General features: G+C 36.5%; 1 protein-coding gene across 2 annotated transcripts in view; it reads left to right on the top strand.

Annotated features, from left to right (window-relative positions):
• LOC124555072 (sorting nexin lst-4) overlaps nt 1-12,798 on the top strand; it is a 103,613-nt gene extending 90,815 nt beyond the window's left edge. For both annotated transcript variants that reach the window (XM_047128859.1, XM_047128858.1), the window contains exons 10-12: nt 6,746-6,918; nt 9,942-10,148; nt 11,538-12,798. In XM_047128859.1, coding sequence (XP_046984815.1) covers nt 6,746-6,918; nt 9,942-10,148; nt 11,538-11,582 — 425 coding nt within the window. In that variant the 3' untranslated portion in view covers nt 11,583-12,798. The remainder of the gene's footprint in view (nt 1-6,745; nt 6,919-9,941; nt 10,149-11,537) is intronic.
• Nucleotides 12,799-18,441: the final 5,643 nt, after the last annotated feature.

The raw sequence follows: 18,441 nt of genomic DNA, 5'->3' as shown, positions 1-18,441 counted from the left end.
TAATTTCACAGGGACTTTGGCCTCCACGATCACCTGACCTAACACTACCTGACTTTTTCTTCTGGGGTGCAGCGAAAGCAACTGCATATAAAAACCGTCCAAAATCCATCGATGAATTGAAAACTGCAATAACCACTTTTCACTGCTTCTGTTACAGAAGAAATGTTACAGCTTGTGTTTGGAAACATGATTAGATGAATTGAATTGTGTATTCAACACCAGGGGGGACACTTTTTAACAATTAATGTGAAAATTTGTAAGTAAAAATGAATATTCAATAAATTAATAACTTGTATTTCACCGAGTTTCATTTCAATATATTCACTGTGGTATACGGCACTGCAGAGAGACTTTTTGAACACCCCTTACAAATAAGGAACAGGAGTGCCCCCAAGACTGATCCCTGGGGCACTCCCCACTTGATCGTACCCTACTCAGACCCCACATCACAGCCATTCTCAACATTGTGAGTAAATGACCTTTTTGCTGTCTGTTGCTAAAGTAAGATGTGAATAAATTGTGAGCTACTCTCTGTATTCTGTAATGTTCCAACTTCTGGAGCAATATTTTGTGATCAACACAAACACCTTAGTTAAATCAAAACATATGCCTAGCGTTTAAAACCTTTTGTTTAACCCATCCAGTACCTGACACAGAAAAGAGAATATAGCATTTTCATTTGTTAAATGACTTCTGAAGCTGAACTGTACATTTGATATAAAATTGTGTGATACAAAATGATCCATTATCCTTACATACACGGCCTTTTCAATAACTTTAGCGGACACTGATGACATAGAAATAGGTCTAAAATTGTCTGCATTATCCCTTTCTCCCTTTTTATAAAGCAGCATTACTACTGAGTAATTTAATCATCCAGGAAACTGACAATTCCTAAAGGAAAACTACGAATATGGGTAAATACAGAGCTTACATGTGCAGGGGTGCCGTCTCATAAAAAATATTGGGGGGGGGGGGGGGGGGGGGGGGGGGCTTGCCCTAGGAAATTTTCTAAATTTTAGATGAAGTATAGTGAGTTTGAAAGTTTTTTAAAGCATTTTCGAGTCATATGATCAACATTAGAACCCCGAAAACTGGACTCTCGATCACTTGACACTGTGGGGAAACTCGATAAGCCTGACACATTTTGTGGCTTCGAAAAAAAAAAGGACATAAACACACATGATATTTTCATGAAAAGCAAATTTAATTTACAGTAATAATCATGCTTGTAGACTATTACAGAGCAGTGAATATATAGCTCTCAAAAGACTGAGATTATATTTAAATAAATCCTAAACTATCATTAAAAGAATAAAACATAAAATATTGCTGTCACACAGCAATAGCACTTTGACTAATAAGTGAAATAGCTAATTTAAGCTTACTTTGAATAAGGCTCAGGGTTCATTAAATAAAAACAATATCTCAAAGTTAATGTTTTAATACAGTTAATAAAGTTAATACAGTATGCCTAATACTTTGTCAAAAAGTATATAAATAGTGGGTTTCAATGGGGTCTTACACCCTAAAAATATTTAAGTATTTGAAAATAACTAATATAGTACTATAGTAATATAGTACTAAACTAGTACTGATATTTCAAAACTGAAAATTTAGACATTATGTATGTATTTGAGCCTCTACTTTATAAAGATTTTTAATATTGATCTAAATGCCATTATTAGGGCTATTGTCTTAGGTACAATTGTCGACTGTCTGACTGGATTACTGAATATGAAGTCGGTGATGACTGGTTTGATATCCAATTCATCCAAAACATCTCAGTGGACTAGAAGAACAGCCAAGTTGTTAAATCGCTTCTGACCCATTGTTGATTGGAGATAAGACTATAGACGTCTAAGGGCGCTAAATGACTGTTCTGCTGCTTCTGTCGTGATTGGAGCTACCTGGAGAAGCTTAATGCACTTCACCACTTCTCATAACATTTCTCCAACTGCAAGCTCTTGTGTAATGTACTTTCTTACATCACACATGTTTTTTAAGACCAGTTGTTTTTTATTAGCCATATCAGCTAACATATTAAAGTTAAGCACAGTCTCTCAATGTCTAGGTCATTTTTGAAAAACTTGGTTGATTTTTCCAAATTTGTTTCACTTCTGTTTCGTAAAAGCAAGCACTCTTGTTCAACTGCAATGACCTGTGCGAGTCCAGTTGAAGCAAACCGCTCATTAATGCAGGATTGCACCGTTTCACAAACTTAGATTTAAATAGCTTTGTAGTATTCCTTTGGAGTTTTGAAAGTGTGCTGTGAGCTGGCTTCGTTGTTTTCATACTACTTTGGTATACTTAGATTCCGAGGAAGTGAAGGATCATCAACTTCTGAAGGTTTCTCTTTTAAAGAGAATTCCCAAAAGTGTTCATAACTATCATGCCTTCCATTCAATATACAAATCAAGCCCTCATATATTTTTTCCAGATCAGCAACGTGTGGATGAGGCATTGAATTTTTTCATTGACATCTTCTTCTGGGTTCATTGCATGGCAATAAAGATGTAAAAAGGAAGAAGTCTCGAATTGTAACATTGACTCAAGGTAGCCTGCACATTCGTGACCTGCCTCTGTTTAGTCCTCTGCAGAAAATGTTTCAAAAAAACTCTAGAAGCTCTTCAAAGTTTTGCAATATTCTCAAGATATTAGAAGCTCCCATGGTCCATAGAGTCGGGCAAAGGGGTCATAGACCAGCTTGGTCATTGGCGCTCTCATAGGTATGCTTCTGAAAAGTCCCATCCTTCGGTTGGATTCCCTTACGGTGTTTATTAAGTCCTTGGCTAAAGCTGTGATATCCCTCATAGACGTAAGATGGTGGAGACTGTCTATAACTGCCAGGTCTAAACTGTGAGCAGTGCAGTGCACATAACGTGCATTGGTTGTATATCTGAAATTAACTTTTTTGGTCCTTTGAACTTACCTCTCATATTCGAGGCACCATCATAGCACTGTCCTCATAAGTTATCCATTGACAAATCAAGACGACCAAAAAGTGTTTTAAAATAATACAGTGTTTGTGATTCAGGGTTTGGGGTCTCATGTAAGCCAATAAAGTCTTTGTTGATGATTAAGGAATCGTTGACAGTACGAATACAAAATGACACTTGTTCGTGAATCAAAGAATCACTTGTTGAAGCCAACACCTTTCTCAATACAGGCTTTCCTAGTAGACCAATGGTCTCGTTTTGAATATTGTGGGACATCCACTTATACCCCGAACGCCCTAACCAATGTTTAAACTCGGGTATGTCATTCTTTCAGACTTGCAACAATTGGAAAAAATTGAGTTTACATCTTTGTGCCCTCTAATTGCTAGTCCTTGTCAGCATAGAAATTGCATGGTAGCAAAAATTGTCTAAAGAGCTTAAAGGCCTATCTTCGTACCACTATCTAACTGTTCATTCTGTTGGAAGGCCACATTTCGGTTAGTGATAGAATTTAGTTTCAGAACATCATCTTTATGTGTAACCGTTTTTTCATGAAGACAGTATTTTTCCAAAGCCTTTTTCCCGTTAGAAAACCCTACGGAAGTAATGCATTTTCTTTTTTTGAAGAAAATTGTAATAGACTTTTAGCGCCTTCCTCTTTGCGGGTATTGCAAAAAGCTTTTTCGGTAGGTGCTTCATATTCTAGCCATGTATATTTGATCAACCAAGACTTCTGAAATGCTCTTCCCTTACTGGATTGTCCAGGTTTTGGCTGTGAATGGTTCTCTCCTGAAGACGACGAAGCAATTGATGACACAATAATTGTTGGAGGTTGACTTGCAGTAACAACAACTACCAAGCACGCCCTTTTGGTAACAAATTTAACCATTGCAAACTTAATTCACAATACACTAAGGGACTAAAGTAAATAAATAAAATATAGTCCTAAAATAGTCCACTAAAGTCGAAACACTAAACACGTCTACAGCATGCACTGAACAAAACTATCCACATGGAATGACTGTGACAGCAGGGTGGGCTTTATATAGCTGTGGCATCATAATGTCTTGAAGCGTCAAGGAGACACGATGCGAGGCGGAGGGTTCCACGTGCTTCTGGTCCAGTCCTTGTGATGTCGCAATGGTCGCAGCACTGGCCTGTTGGCGCCCGACTTTACCCGAAGGTTCGCGCACCGGGACAAATTCTAAGTGTGCCTGCAGCACCATAACACTATCATGATTCATCCCACTCGTTTTCAGTTAACCTGCTTACTACTGTGACAATTGTTTTAACTCATTACTGAATGTATTTTAAAAGGTACCTATCGTCAAACAAGGAAAATAAAAAATTCCAACATAATTTTGTGATTTTACAAAGCATAATATAACTAAAAAGTTTCTTAAATTATTGGGGGTGCTCCTCCCCCCTCCCCCCCCCCTCCCCAAACGAATTTTTGAGGGGGCTCGGGCCCCTGGGCCCCCTCAGGCCCCATGGAGTCAGTGCCCGTGAACATGTGCAGCATTGTACTTTAATATTCTGCTAGGCACTCCATTATATCCATGAGTCCTTAGTCTGCAATGATTTAACTATTGACTTAATCTCCCCCCTTGTTTGTATCACAGAGGAGTATTTCAGACATCAGTATCAGGAAGGCATTTATCTAGGAAGTTATATGATTCCCTGTAGAAACTAAATTTTTATTTGATTCGCCAGCAATGCTCAGAAAATGATTGTTAAATACTGTACATATATCTGATTTATCAGTCACAATATATACAGGGTTATTACAAATGATTGAAGCGATTTCACAGCTCTACAATAACTTTATTATTTGTGATATTTTCACAATGCTTTGCACACACATACAAAAACTCAGTTTTTTTAGGCATTCACAAATGTTCGATATGTGCCCCTTTAGTGATTCGGCAGACATCAAGCCGATAATAAAGTTCCTCCCACACTCGGCGCAGCATGTCCCCATCAATGAGTTCGAAAGCATCGTTGATGCAAGCTCGCAGTTCTGGCACGTTTCTTGGTAGAGGAGGTTTAAACACAGAATCTTTCACATAACCCCACAGAAAGAAATCGCATGGGGTTAAGTCGGGAGAGCGTGGAGGCCATGACATGAATTGCTGATCATGATCTCCACCACGACCTATCCATCGGTTTTCCAATCTCCTGTTTAAGAAATGCCGAACATCATGATGGTGGAGCACCATCCTGTTGAAAGATGAAGTCGGTTGTCGGTCTCCAGTTGTGGCATGAGCCAATTTTCCAGCATGTCCAGATACACGTGTCCTGTAACGTTTTTTTCGCAGAAGAAAAAGGGGCCGTAAACTTTAAACCGTGAGATTGCACAAAACATGTTAACTTTTGGTGAATTGCGAATTTGCTGCACGAATTCGTGAGGATTCTCTACCGCCCAGATTCGCACATTGTATCTGTTCACTTCACCATTAATAAAAAAATGTTGCTTCATCACTGAAAACAAGTTTTGCACTGAACGCATCCTCTTCCATGAGCTGTTGCAACCGCGCCGAAAATTCAAAGCGTTTGACTTTGTCATCGGGTGTCAGGGCTTGTAGCAATTGTAAACGGTAAGGCTTCTGCTTTAGCCTTTTCCGTAAGATTTTCCAAACCGTCGGCTGTGGTACGTTTAGCTCCCTGCTTGCTTTATTCGTCGACTTCCGCGGGCTACGCGTGAAACTTGCCCGCACGCTTTCAACCGTTTCTTCGCTCACTGCAGGCCGACCCGTTGATTTCCCCTTACAGAGGCATCCAGAAGCTTTAAACTGCGCATACCATCGCCGAATGGAGTTAGCAGTTGGTGGATCTTTGTTGAACTTTGTCCTGAAGTGTCGTTGCACTGTTATGACTGACTGATGTGAGTGCATTTCAAGCACGACATACGCTTTCTCGGCTCCTGTCGCTATTTTGTCTCACTGCGCTCTCGAGCGCTCTGGTGGCAGAAACCTGAAGTGCGGCTTCAGCCGAACAAAACTTTGAGTGTTTCTACGTATCTGTAGTGTGTCGTGACCATATGTCAATGAATGGAGCTACAGTGAATTTATGAAATCGCTTCAATCATTTGTAATAGCCCTGTAGTTTTAATTTTATCCTGTGAATTAGCTATTCTGTTTGCATACCAGATACTCTTTGCCTTCCCAATAAAATTTTTAAGCACCTTACAATATCATTTGTTCTACGAGATATTTGCTTGGTAATAGATGGCTAGTCTGATAATGGTTGTGACACACACAAATCAGATTTATAGTAGCGGAGATGGTTTTACCAGGGATGTTTATTGAATCAAAATGACCTTATCATTGATGAGATGTTACATTATAACCTTTCATTCAGACTTGTGAAATTACCTTCTCGCTTGCTTTGTTGGTGAGTTGTTTCCATGGCTCGTGTAGTCCAAGGAGCCACCACAGGACAAGGTAAGAAAGTAATTTGTGGACCCAGTCTCTCTGTAACTATTTAGCTCAATTCTTGAAGTGGTTAATTTCCTTAAACACCTTCCTCTTTGATGTTGCGTAAAGGAAGTTCTTGTTCTGTAAGATAGCAATACCATCCTTTTGTTCTTCTCTGCTGTTGTTTCTGTTCGGTAAGCTCTTTCTCCCTTCGTGGATTTACTTTTTAGTCCATTTTCATATTGTTTAGAAAACCCTGTGTGTACACATGGTATTTAAAACTAGTTCCTAGTTCAGAAACAAACACTCACACTCATTGTGTGTCCCCATTTATAGTTAACTAAAGTTCCTTGTAAGTTACAGATATTTATTAATTTAGTTCACTTTCAGAAAGTCCTCGAGCAAGTCTTACGGTAGCTGTGAGACGCACTGGTGATACCTACCATGATATTGGCAAGCTTTATGAAGAACAGCCTAAATTGGACTGGGAACCACTTGCAGATACACTTCACATATATAAAGGGATGATATCGTCTTTCCCAGATATTTTGACTGTACACAGAGTGAGTTAAAAATGTTGCATATAATACATATCTGTACCATAATCTTCTACATGAAGAATAGAATAGAATAGAATAGAAGTTTGTCTTGTAACATACAATTGCAAGCCATTGACATCATGTACAGGACTCTCATCAAAACACACAAACTGGTTTACAATTTTACTTGTAATATCAGTAATATAATATCATATACAGTATTAATTACTTAATTAATTAAGCAGTTAATAATTTTTCGTCAATAATAAGAAACTTTCAAAAATTAAGTCCTGCATACATGCGCTCTCCTGCTCAAATTTCCAGGTTGTCATTTATGAATTTTTCTACTGAATAGTACAGAAATGTTACTAGTTTCTCATATAAGCTTTTTTCCAGTGTTCCTAAATTCATGTTGAGGAATTCTCTTCCTTTCACAGTGTTACAAATTTTCATACTGATATAGTGTGGATTTTGAGCATAAAGTTTTAAAGGGTGGTTGGGAAGCATAAAATTATTTTGATTTCTGGTGTTGTAATCTGGTTGAAGATCATTTGCTACATATAAATCAGGGTTCCTGTGTATAAAGATAATCAGCTCATATATGTCTAGTGAAGGAACACTTAATATAGCATTTTTTTTAGGAGTGGGCAACATGATTTTCTTTGCCCTACATTGTGCATATTTCTAATGATGGTTTTCTGAAGTTTTAGTATTAGACACATACGGTTTGAGTTACCCCAAAATACAATTTCACACCTTCTGACTGACTCAAAGTAGCTGTGATATGCAACTTTTCATATGCCTATACTGGTAGCATTATACAATATCCTCATTGCGTATGTCTGTAATATAACAGTAAAGTCACAAAAAATTAAATAATAATCTGGGATTTAGGGAAATGATGTAATTTCAGTCTTCGCTCATTTACTTAGAAGTAAGAAACTGTATCCAGTATACTCTTGATTATTCAGGATAACGTGAGGAAGATGATGCACAAATAATTGAAAGACATGAATAATAGAGATATTTTCAAACATGTATTCTTTGTTCAAAAATTTATCCAAGTTCTGTGCTTAGGTACTGTAGATCTATCTATTTCTTTAAATGGTCTCTGATGTTGGTGTGCTTCTGAAAGTAATTGATACTTTTCTGCACAACATTTCAAATTTGTCTTTTAGCAATAATATCATTGTGCTGAAACCACTACTGGTTCACATACTGTAGAAGAGTATCAGCACATTGCAGTGCAGTACAATGACTGTGAGGTCACGGTCGCCATCACCACTTTCACATTCACTGTTCTCTTCTTTGATTTGTTGTGATGCAGCAATCACAATTTCAGCAACACTCGTACTGGAAGCTAGGTTCACACTTGTCGATCTTCAGCCCCTCATTCACATTTTCTTCGTAGATGTTTTCAAAACCATTTGAACTTATTGCCAGATTCATTATTTGTGCCATGAAAATCACTGTGTTCTATATCTGGAAGTATTTTTCTCCATGAAAGATTAGAGTGAGTGAGTGCAACGCAGTAGCAACGTTTTACCAGTGCAATTGTGCCTTGGCCATTGGTTGTGTAATGGCAGTCACGTTAGGCAGTAAAAAAACTTAGTTACAATGAGACCATTATCAGATGTGAGAATCATCTTGTCAGGCTGTGAAGAAGTGTTGTCAAGCAATAGAACAGCCTTCTGTGGCAATCTTTTCTCCTCTAGAAATTGCTGAACTTGTACAAAATGTGTGTGGAACCAGTTTCTGAACATTTCACTGTCCATCTGTGCGTCTTTTTGGTCATAATAATGCGCAGGGAGATCTTTAGCTGTGATATCATTGAATGTTCATTTTTTTATTATTTTACAATCACTACTATTTTCTATTTGTCTTTCACGGAGAAGCATTAGGAGTGCACAAATTTGTAATGTGTTCTTTAGATGACTTATCTCCAGGAGCATGAACTTCACTCTTAAAAGCAGGGTTTCAGGTTGCTAGACATTTCCAGTACAGACCACTTTCTTCTGCACTATAAATTTGATCTAGTATGAAATCCTCTTCTACAAATTTCTGAATTCGTCCTGGAAGGAATCGGCTGCCATAACATTCGAATTAAGCTGCTCTCCTCACACAGGAAGTTCACAAATCCTGTGATATTGTTTGAATCTCTTTAGCCATTCTGATGAAGTTTTAAATTCTCACTTTGAACCCTAGAGCTTAATGAAAAAAATTTCACGTTTTTGGCACACATTGTGCCTCAAACAGGAACACCTTTTTCTCGTTTTTGGCTAAACCATTGAGAAAGAGCAGCTTCTAATTCAACAAATGGAGACCTCTTGATGCTTTTTGTTGAGATGGTTCAATACTAGAATCGCATTTCCTGACAAAAACCTGTATTTTGTGCTCTTTCTTTTTATAGTTCCATACAGTCTGCATTCCAATTCCATAATCAGTAGTTTCTCCCTTCTCATATCTTTCAGTTATTTCTAGTTTTTGTTTTAATGTCAACATTTTTTTCCCCTGTCATATCTTTTACAAATTTCTTCTGACTTCCTTCATAGATACTTACACACCATTCGTTTTCAATTTACGTGGACCAGGCGGGCCAATAACAATGGAAATGGTATTCTGTTGTCATGTGCAGTTGTTTAAACACTGAAAATGCCACTTGTCATCATGTGGCATGTTGTTTGTTGTTGTTTCATAGAGAAAAATATTGCAAGTGTTTTTTATAGCTATGAATAATCTGCACATGAATAATCGGGGGTATGGTTTATTTATGAGCTTGTATGTTTGTGAGGCATATAAATTTCCAGTTTTTACTGGCCATCATATATAAAAAAATACTTACACAAAATAAAGTGTAACAGAGTTAAAATGGTAACTAGTTTACAGAATATTGTTTCCTCTTTTTATCCTCTGATTTTTAGTGTATCACTCATTGTTGGAATTGGTTTTATGGAGTAATTGACAGTTGAATTAATTATTGTATCACCTAAACTAAGTGTAGGTGTATGTGCTATCTTACGAATAGTAATAACAACAAATCTTTTCAGGGTGCCCTCCAAAAACGGAAGGAATGTGAGAAACTTGCAAGTGACCACAAAATGGATCAGACCCAGTTGAAAGAAGTTATTAGACGTACAGATGTCGTTTCTTATGCCCTTCTTGCTGAGGTGTCCCATTTCCATAGTGAAAGGGTTATTGATTTTAAATGTGCAATGCAGAAGTACTTGACAGAACAAATAAAATTTTACCAAGAGGTATGTGTTGGGTTTCTTTATATGGCACATGTTAATAGAATAGTTTTCCATATATTTAAAACCTTTCCTTAAGAGAAAGAATAGTGTCATAAATTTTGTACTAGTATGATATTGTGTCCATTGTGATTGGCTTCCAGAGTGGTTATGTTACCTGGGTGCCATATATGCAGATACATTTATTTCCTTGTACAAGGAAAGCACTGGAGGTTACTGAAGATACGACAGATTGATATAACTAAAGTGTAACAGAAATGCTTGGGAGTTAGAAGGACAACATTTTTGGGAAATTTCATTGGGTAGATGTAGAGAACTAGTATCAAAGGTAGACTTTTAGCAATCATGCTTACTATGCACCTGAAGAAGAAATTAAAATTAGTGCACATGGAGGCATGTCAGTTAGGAATTTAGCATATGAAGTGAGAAAATAGGCAGAAAGGAAGTGGCTGATAAGTAGCCTCTGTCATTCACTGTATTGGGATTTACAGAATTTAGTTTCAAATTCAGAGAGGTTGATGTAAGTTAAAACTATTGTTGTGAGGAGAGAGAATTTTAGATATAATGCCCAAAAAGTCTATTTGCACTTGTGCTGATATCCATGTGACCGATCTTGTGCAGTCTAATAATAATAATAACAACAACATAAAAGTATGCACCACAAAATGTACTGGAGAACGATGAATACAAATTATACTGGAACAGAACCATTGTAACAGATAAAACAACACCACATAACAAACCTGACATCATACTCACCAATAAAAAGAAGAAATTAACACAACTAATCGAAATATCCATACCCAATACAACAAATATACAGAAGAAAACAGGAGAAAAAATTGAAAAATACATCCAACTGGCTGAGGAAGTCAAGAACGTGTGGCATCAGGATAAAGTGGACATTATACCAATTATACTATCAACTACAGGAGTCATACCACACAATATCCACCAGTACGTCAAGGCAATACAGCTACATTGAAACATATATATATATATAACTACAGAAATCTGTAATTATTGATACATGTTCAATTACCCAAAAGTTCCTAAATGCAATGTAACTTATACCGTACAGTTAAAAGGAAGTCACGCTTGATCAAGGTCCGCGTCACTTTCCATTTTTGACCAGACATAATGTCTGAAGAAAGAAAGAAAGAAAGAAAGAAAGAAATAATAATAATAATAATAATAATAATAATAATAATAATAGTAATAATAAAAGGTTCATGCACTCAGCATTGTAATCTTACTGTTTTTAATGTTAACTGAAATACATTCTAGAATTCATATCGGACTATTCATGTATGGAATGAGAAACTACTTTACTTAAGATATAAAGAGGCAGTGTCTGCATATTATCTAATTATTTCATTTTTTTTTTTTTTTCAGATAATTGGTAAACTGCAAGAAGCATTGTCAATGTATGAAAATTAATCACACTCTTGGAAAACGTAATTTCCATAGAAGTGTTTCCTGTGACGGCAGTTATTAAAAAAATTAGCTAAATCTTTTGTAACGTACTTTGTAAAACAAGAAAGTTGGTATATTCACTATCATGTATGTTTGAATGAGACAGTTTGAATACATTGTATTGAATCTGATTGTGTGAGACATTTATGTTGAACTTTTACTTTGTTCTAGTCTGTAAATTGTGAAGATAGTACTCTTAGATTTAAATTGTAAACTGAAGGCACCAATAATGCTATAAATAGATATAAATTATTGTAAATTATAAGTTACTGTTGTATGCATCTGCTGATTAATGAATTATTAATTTTTTGTAGTGAAACTGATTTTTTTGTAATTCATCAACCAGAGTACTGCCATAATCATGTCGTGCAAAGATATTTATGTACTTTGAGGAAATAGTTAACTAGAAATAATTTATAATCATCATCAATCACCCTCCCATCATCATCATCATCATCATCATCATCATCAATCACCCTCCTCATAATCATACTCAGTGACTGTGATGTAAGTGGTAATGTAAAGTCATTTTTTTACCTACAAAACAGTCTTAATATTTTAAATGCAGCTTTCAATCAGTACATTCCCACGATTGTTTTAAACTTAAGAAATAGCAATTTTAAGTTGCTAAAAGTATTGTTTATCTTCCTGAGTTTATAGTATTGTTTTCCAGAAGTGTATTCTGTTCCCATCACTGTATCAATTATTATTTCATAACCATTACTAAAATTTTAATAATGTCAGGTATTTCTTGTAACTTCCATTCTATTGAAATATAAATTTGAATTCATCACCTTTCTTGCTAGGTAATAGAGGAAACGATGTTCCTTTACAGAGCTGTGCTTATAAAATATGATGATAGTTCAACATTGATATCTTATGTGATATCAGTTGTTGTGGACTGATGTCAGTTTCCATCAGTGTTTCATTGTGATGAGCCACCATATTTTTTAGCACAATAAGAATTACATTGTAATATTTTGATGTTTCTAGTGGTTTTGTTACTGTAAGGTTATAAATGTAAATATAGCTTAAGTGATTGTATGAATTCATTGCTGCCACAGAAGCTTGCTCTGTTGACATTGTTGTACTTGTTATGGAGGAATATTAATTTTGTAGTTGGTACCTTTATGTGAAAGACTGTGAATGGAGCTATAAAATTTTCACAAAAATATAGTTGAAAAGCAAATATTATGTAAAAATTGAACCTCAAATCCATATTTGCCCTGTTCCTGATCAAATGAAACTAAGATTATTTCATCTTGTTCTCAGTAATCTTCTAACAAAAAGTATGTTAAAGGAAATGCTGAACTATAATTTTTCATGGTATAAATGAGTGAAGCATTATAGGATTCATTATTGTTCTTGTGCATGGGGAAATTGTCTAAATGAGAATATCTCCCTCTTAAAGAAGCAGGCATAATTTACTACCAGTCTGTCTGTCTGAGTTACTAAATGCATCCAGGAAGTGCCATCAACATTTTGTTGCAAAATATTGGACCAATAATTTTGCATATAATTTTACCAAAAACTTTATTTCCAGTGGCAGTTATTCACTAGATTCAACAAAGTGAGGATGATCCTACAGGTAGAGGACTGATGCAACCCCTTTAAAGTGGGCTCTCCACAAATTGAAATTCCAAAATCATTACCAACTAGTTTTCATTTTGTAGCTTATTGTGTGATATGATGAAACTTCATGACATAGATTACAATTGTATGCCAGACTGCAACCTGAAACCAGATTTTTGCTTTTGCAGGCATATCGTTACATTGCATAATTAGACATGTGCTCCTGCATATGTTGCTTGACTAGTAATTCTGAGATACTACATGTGTTGAAGGCTGATCAGGCAAATGCAATTTTAATACCAGAAGTTTTGTGGCAGTGAAATCTTCTTTAGTCTTTGCTTCACTGCTTTGCGAAGACATTTTTATGTATACCATGGAAGAAATGCTAAAATCTTTGTTTTTGCTAAAACTAGTTTTGTCCCTTTAGCATTTAGCGGTCCTTAAAAATACGAAATGATATGTATTTTTAAATACTGTATATTTTTAAATACCATTCTGTCATTACTTTAACACTTGGCATGAGAGTTAGATTGTATGATTTAAGCCATCTTAGAGTGGGGTTGACAGCCAGCAGGATGTGCTTGCTTCCACAGCACTAACTAAATGTGCAACATTTTACAATAGTGGATATGTAGTATCAAAAATTTTCAACTGAAGTCTGCTAGGTGATGACATAACTGTTGAATGTAGTTGCAGAATAATGAAGATTTCATCAGATTTTTGGTGGTTCATATAAAAATGTTCTTTGGGACATTGTAATGTGCCCTTTCAGAATGACACTAGTTGTGGCATATTTCACTTCGTCTTAAGTGAACTGCTGTCTTTTTTTTTTTTTCCTGAAATAGGAATTAAATTTCAGAAAGAACTACTGGTGAAGTGGGTTGATGGGATTATATGGGAGAACTTCTCAAAACACAATAACATTTTGAATGTGTGCAAGCCTCCTGTTTTTGCACTCACCTGTGCATTATCACGGGATGTGAAACAATGATGTGTGAATAAAATGCTAAAGGGTTTCATTAAGGCCCCCCCGTCCCCTTCATTTGGCAATGCTTTTGGTACCACCTGTTCACCTTTGCTGAGTGCTTTAAAAATGCACCTGTATGGAGACTTTGACACCCATTCAGTGTAGTAGAGCTCCACTGCATCTCTAGTGCTTAAGGGCGAGCAAACCCAACATCACCCCTTAGATTCTGCATGCTTGACCTCAGGCACTAGAGTTTGAGTAGAGTGCCACTCAGCTGAATTGGTGTCAAATTCTCTGTCCAGGTACATTTTTAAAGGGCTCAACAAAGGTGTGCAGGTAGTACCAAGGGTGTTGCTGAACTGGGGGAGGGGGAGGGGGGGATCTTATAGGGACACGTTGCTGTTTTATTCTTGCCAAACGAGTGTAAAAAAACTCTTTACTGCTTCGGATAACAATAAAATCTCATCAAATGATTTTCAGTGATGTCTAGGCGTTACGCTCTTTATACTAGAACAAAAATTATGATTGCACTAACTACACTCTAAAGGGGTCAGATCACATTCAGTGGGGTTGCAGCACCCAAGACCATTTTAGAGAACGGTTGAGTCATCAATGGGGGAATATTGTCAAGAACATCGTCGTCGTGCTCACTGCACTGCAGACTGTAATTTTCAACCACAAAAAGTGTGGGAATCAGTGCCCCAAGGAAATGGATGTTTTCGTTGATGCCTGTTATGCCACCTCCTGAGGCCGTTTTGTGTCTGTTGTGGGCAGTGGTGTGTCTGAAATGTATTCCTTGGCCACCCACAAGAAAACTGCATGAAGTTAATGCTGGACATTGTGGTTGTGACCTCTATTGCAGAGGTATCAGAAGAAGGGGTGAAATGTGGGTAAGGGGGAAGTGACGACCTTCCCATCATGTCACATATCCACGGTGGTTGTAGGCAGAATTGTGGTGAAATTTGATGCTAGTATGACATCATTAACCCATGTTACACTTTAGACCTCACGTGAACTTTTGAACTCTGGCCTGCCTCCCACCCCCCCACCCCCTCTCCCTCCTCCCCTACTCCCCCACATGTGTCAACACCATAGCAGAGCCTGGGGGTGATTTCACAGGGCACCACACTTTTGTACCATTACAGAGAAAGGTTGTAGGCACCTTTGAGCCAAATTTCAAATGTTGTCTTGCGATGGGAGACAATTGCAGGTTTCGAAAAAGTGACCCTTTGTGTTGGGATGTGTAGGAAAAGGATAATAGAATTGGTTGGTATTCATTCACAAGGCACGATGATTGGAAAATGGAAGGAGAAAAGGGGTTTTCTGCAGAATTCCTTAATACAGTGGTGAAATACGCAATGAACACCAGCAAATAATCTCAAAACCACTGCAGTTGTGAAATATAATACTTATATACATATATCTGGAACCTATAGGTGGAACCAGATGATGTCTTATTCTTGTGAGTGGAAGACCAACCATGGCCTTAAAACAAAACAAAACAAAACAAAGAAAAAAAAAAAAAGGAAATTTCATAACTTATGTGGTACTTCTCGGTTCACATTAAAATGGTAGTATAAGAATTGAGACTAAAAATAGCAGACTATTTCCACCAATGGAAATTCAAAGAGGTGTTTTTATCAGGGACCATATATACCGAAGCTACTTGGTCCTTGAGTGAATCCATACCTAGTTTACAATATACTAATTAGAAACATAAGAAAAGAATAGAACAGGATAGAAGGTTGAGCATTTACAAATGAATGACGTGTTACAGAGAAGTTATCAAGTACTGAGATATAATCCTGTGCTGAGCATTGTGTTCCAAGGAAACCTTTCAACTTAAATTTGAAAACCTGGGGTCTGTCACTTTCTTTTCCTCAAAGCTTTGCTATAAACCTGTTGAACATGAAACATTCTGAATAGTGCTCACTTTTCTCTACAGAGCTTAAGGAAGTATTAACAAAGATCAAATTGTTTTTGTATCTAGTGTCAGACAACAAACCCCATAATGGAGTATATTTACACTGATGGCAGAATCAGAAATCAGAAGCAGCGCACACAGAGTTTGCAGAGTGATAATTAAGATCTGTCTGACCATCTTTCTGGGCAAAGAATTGCTGAGTGCTCAGTTATCCCAAAATATGGAACTAACAGAGATAGTAGAGAGAAAGTAAGCAAAGTATTAAAGCCTTCATGTTTATGTTGATAGCCATGATTACTACTTCTTCTTCTTCTTCTACTACTACTACTACTACTACTACTACTACTACTATTACTTTTACAATAGTGAAGAGAGTAGCATTCAGTTTTTGCAGAAAATCCGAAATGTGATACTTTAAAAAGAGCTTACCATCTACCCTCAGTCGTAAGAATTTGAAGTGGCCTACTTTACTGACGATCACCCAACGACAGTGATACTGCACTCTTACAAAAGTTCATGTTAGAAAACGTATGTTTTTTTTTTTTCCCCCTCCAATTAAGCATTAACAGTAACTTAAGTCATGTTTAAATCAACTGTCACATTTAGTGTCAAATCATATAAAAAAACAGCAAGACAAAACAGTACCCTCTGGTAGCCCCACCCAACGAACTTTACATGACCCCAATTAGAATCAAACCTCTTGCTTCTTTGTTGACACTGGAGGAATACCTTCTGCTTCCTACTTTTCAAATTTGAAATGGACCATTGTTGACCATTTTCCTTGACCCTCTAATGTTCCAACTTATGCAAAAGTCTTGCATAGCCCTCACAATCAAGTAACTTTGTTAAATGAAAGAGAATACCAGCTGTGAGTGATAAAGAGATCTCATTAGAAAACAGAATTTGTGGAAAAGAGGGAACCAAATGATGGGAAAAATCCAGTCATTTGGAAGAGATGTAGAAACAATGCTGACTGAGGCAAGTGTAATGACTTATTTAATAAGAGCACAGGTTGTTCACGCAGTCCTAGAGTCTGTTAAAAATGGTACACATGATTAATAATAATTTTGTGTTGTAGTGGGAAGTCTTAATATTTTCAGAGGTATCTCCTCTTTCATAAGTATAACATTTTTTCCCTCTCTTTATATTTAGTAATTGAATTGCATATTTTTAAAGGGGTTAACTGTCTCATATTAATGAGAAATTGGGAAAAACTATGTAATAATTTTTATGGCCATCTTTATGGGATTGTTACATTATTTGACACTAATGTTGTTGTCAGACAAGATGTTGAACTTGTAATCTTAAGTGTTGGTAATGTAACTAATCATTAAAAGCTGGAAACTGATGCCTTTTTTAAAGTGTAAAGGGTACTGAAATCAAACGCTTTCGTTTACTGACATTAACATATCTAGACTGTATACAATATAACATGCAGAGTTCTACATACACAATTCTGATGCATCATTCCACCACAATAATAAGCATTTGACAGTCCATTCACTTGTCTTGGCTATTGCCAAAAGTTAGTTTGTTGGGCAGACAACACTGAGTTTTTCAAAGTCCTTACTGTATTGGACTTAATTGGAACATTTCCTAATGGATAACTTTTTCCAGCACAGTAAGGGGATCATATTGGAGGTCTAGAACAAAAGTATAACTAATCAGTCCACTGGTCATTGTAGAAGCTGCAATATAACCCTTTCTCGTGTTGTATAGAAAAAAAGATGCAAAAGTGCTGATAGAGAATGTCACTTCCCCTTACCTTCCAATATTTTGAGTTTCTTCAGAAATTCTGGTCTTTCTGCCACAGTAACTTATAATATTTCAGCAGCAGCAACCTCTCTAACAAAAAATATTCACCTCTTTTTCAGCTTACAAGAATCCTCTCTGTGATGTCATGCTCAGTAAAAAAAACAATTTGCCCCATTTCCTTAGTTTAATTTTTTTTAATGCCAAAAGCCCTGTTGCGTGGAAAAAAACTGTCAGTTTCACTGGTAAGTAAAATTCAATTTTGTTGAATCTCCCAGAAACAGTTAGCTACTACAAAAATTTGCTGAGTGAGTGTCTAATTTTTGTACTGTGCTTGTATCAGTCTTTATATTGTGTGTGCAAAATACATTGACAGTAAATTGCTTTAGTCAAAACACTTCTTGCACTGAAGTTTTTACCAGGAAGTCATTACACACAAAACAGAGAGACAGAACAATTTTCATGCATCTGAACTCTCACTCTGAAGAATTGTGTAAAAATTTTCAGCTCTTCTGCTGAAGAAGCAGCAGCTTGATCACAGCACTATGCTCCACTGCATCATTTAATTGAGGAGACTTCATTTCAGTGTGAAACTCCTCACTCATGGA

Source organism: Schistocerca americana, chromosome X, assembly GCF_021461395.2.
Source record: "Schistocerca americana isolate TAMUIC-IGC-003095 chromosome X, iqSchAmer2.1, whole genome shotgun sequence".
Taxonomy (NCBI): Eukaryota; Metazoa; Arthropoda; class Insecta; order Orthoptera; family Acrididae; genus Schistocerca; species Schistocerca americana.
Note: the sequence above shows the minus strand (reverse complement) of the source record. Positions and strands in the feature narration are given on the sequence as shown.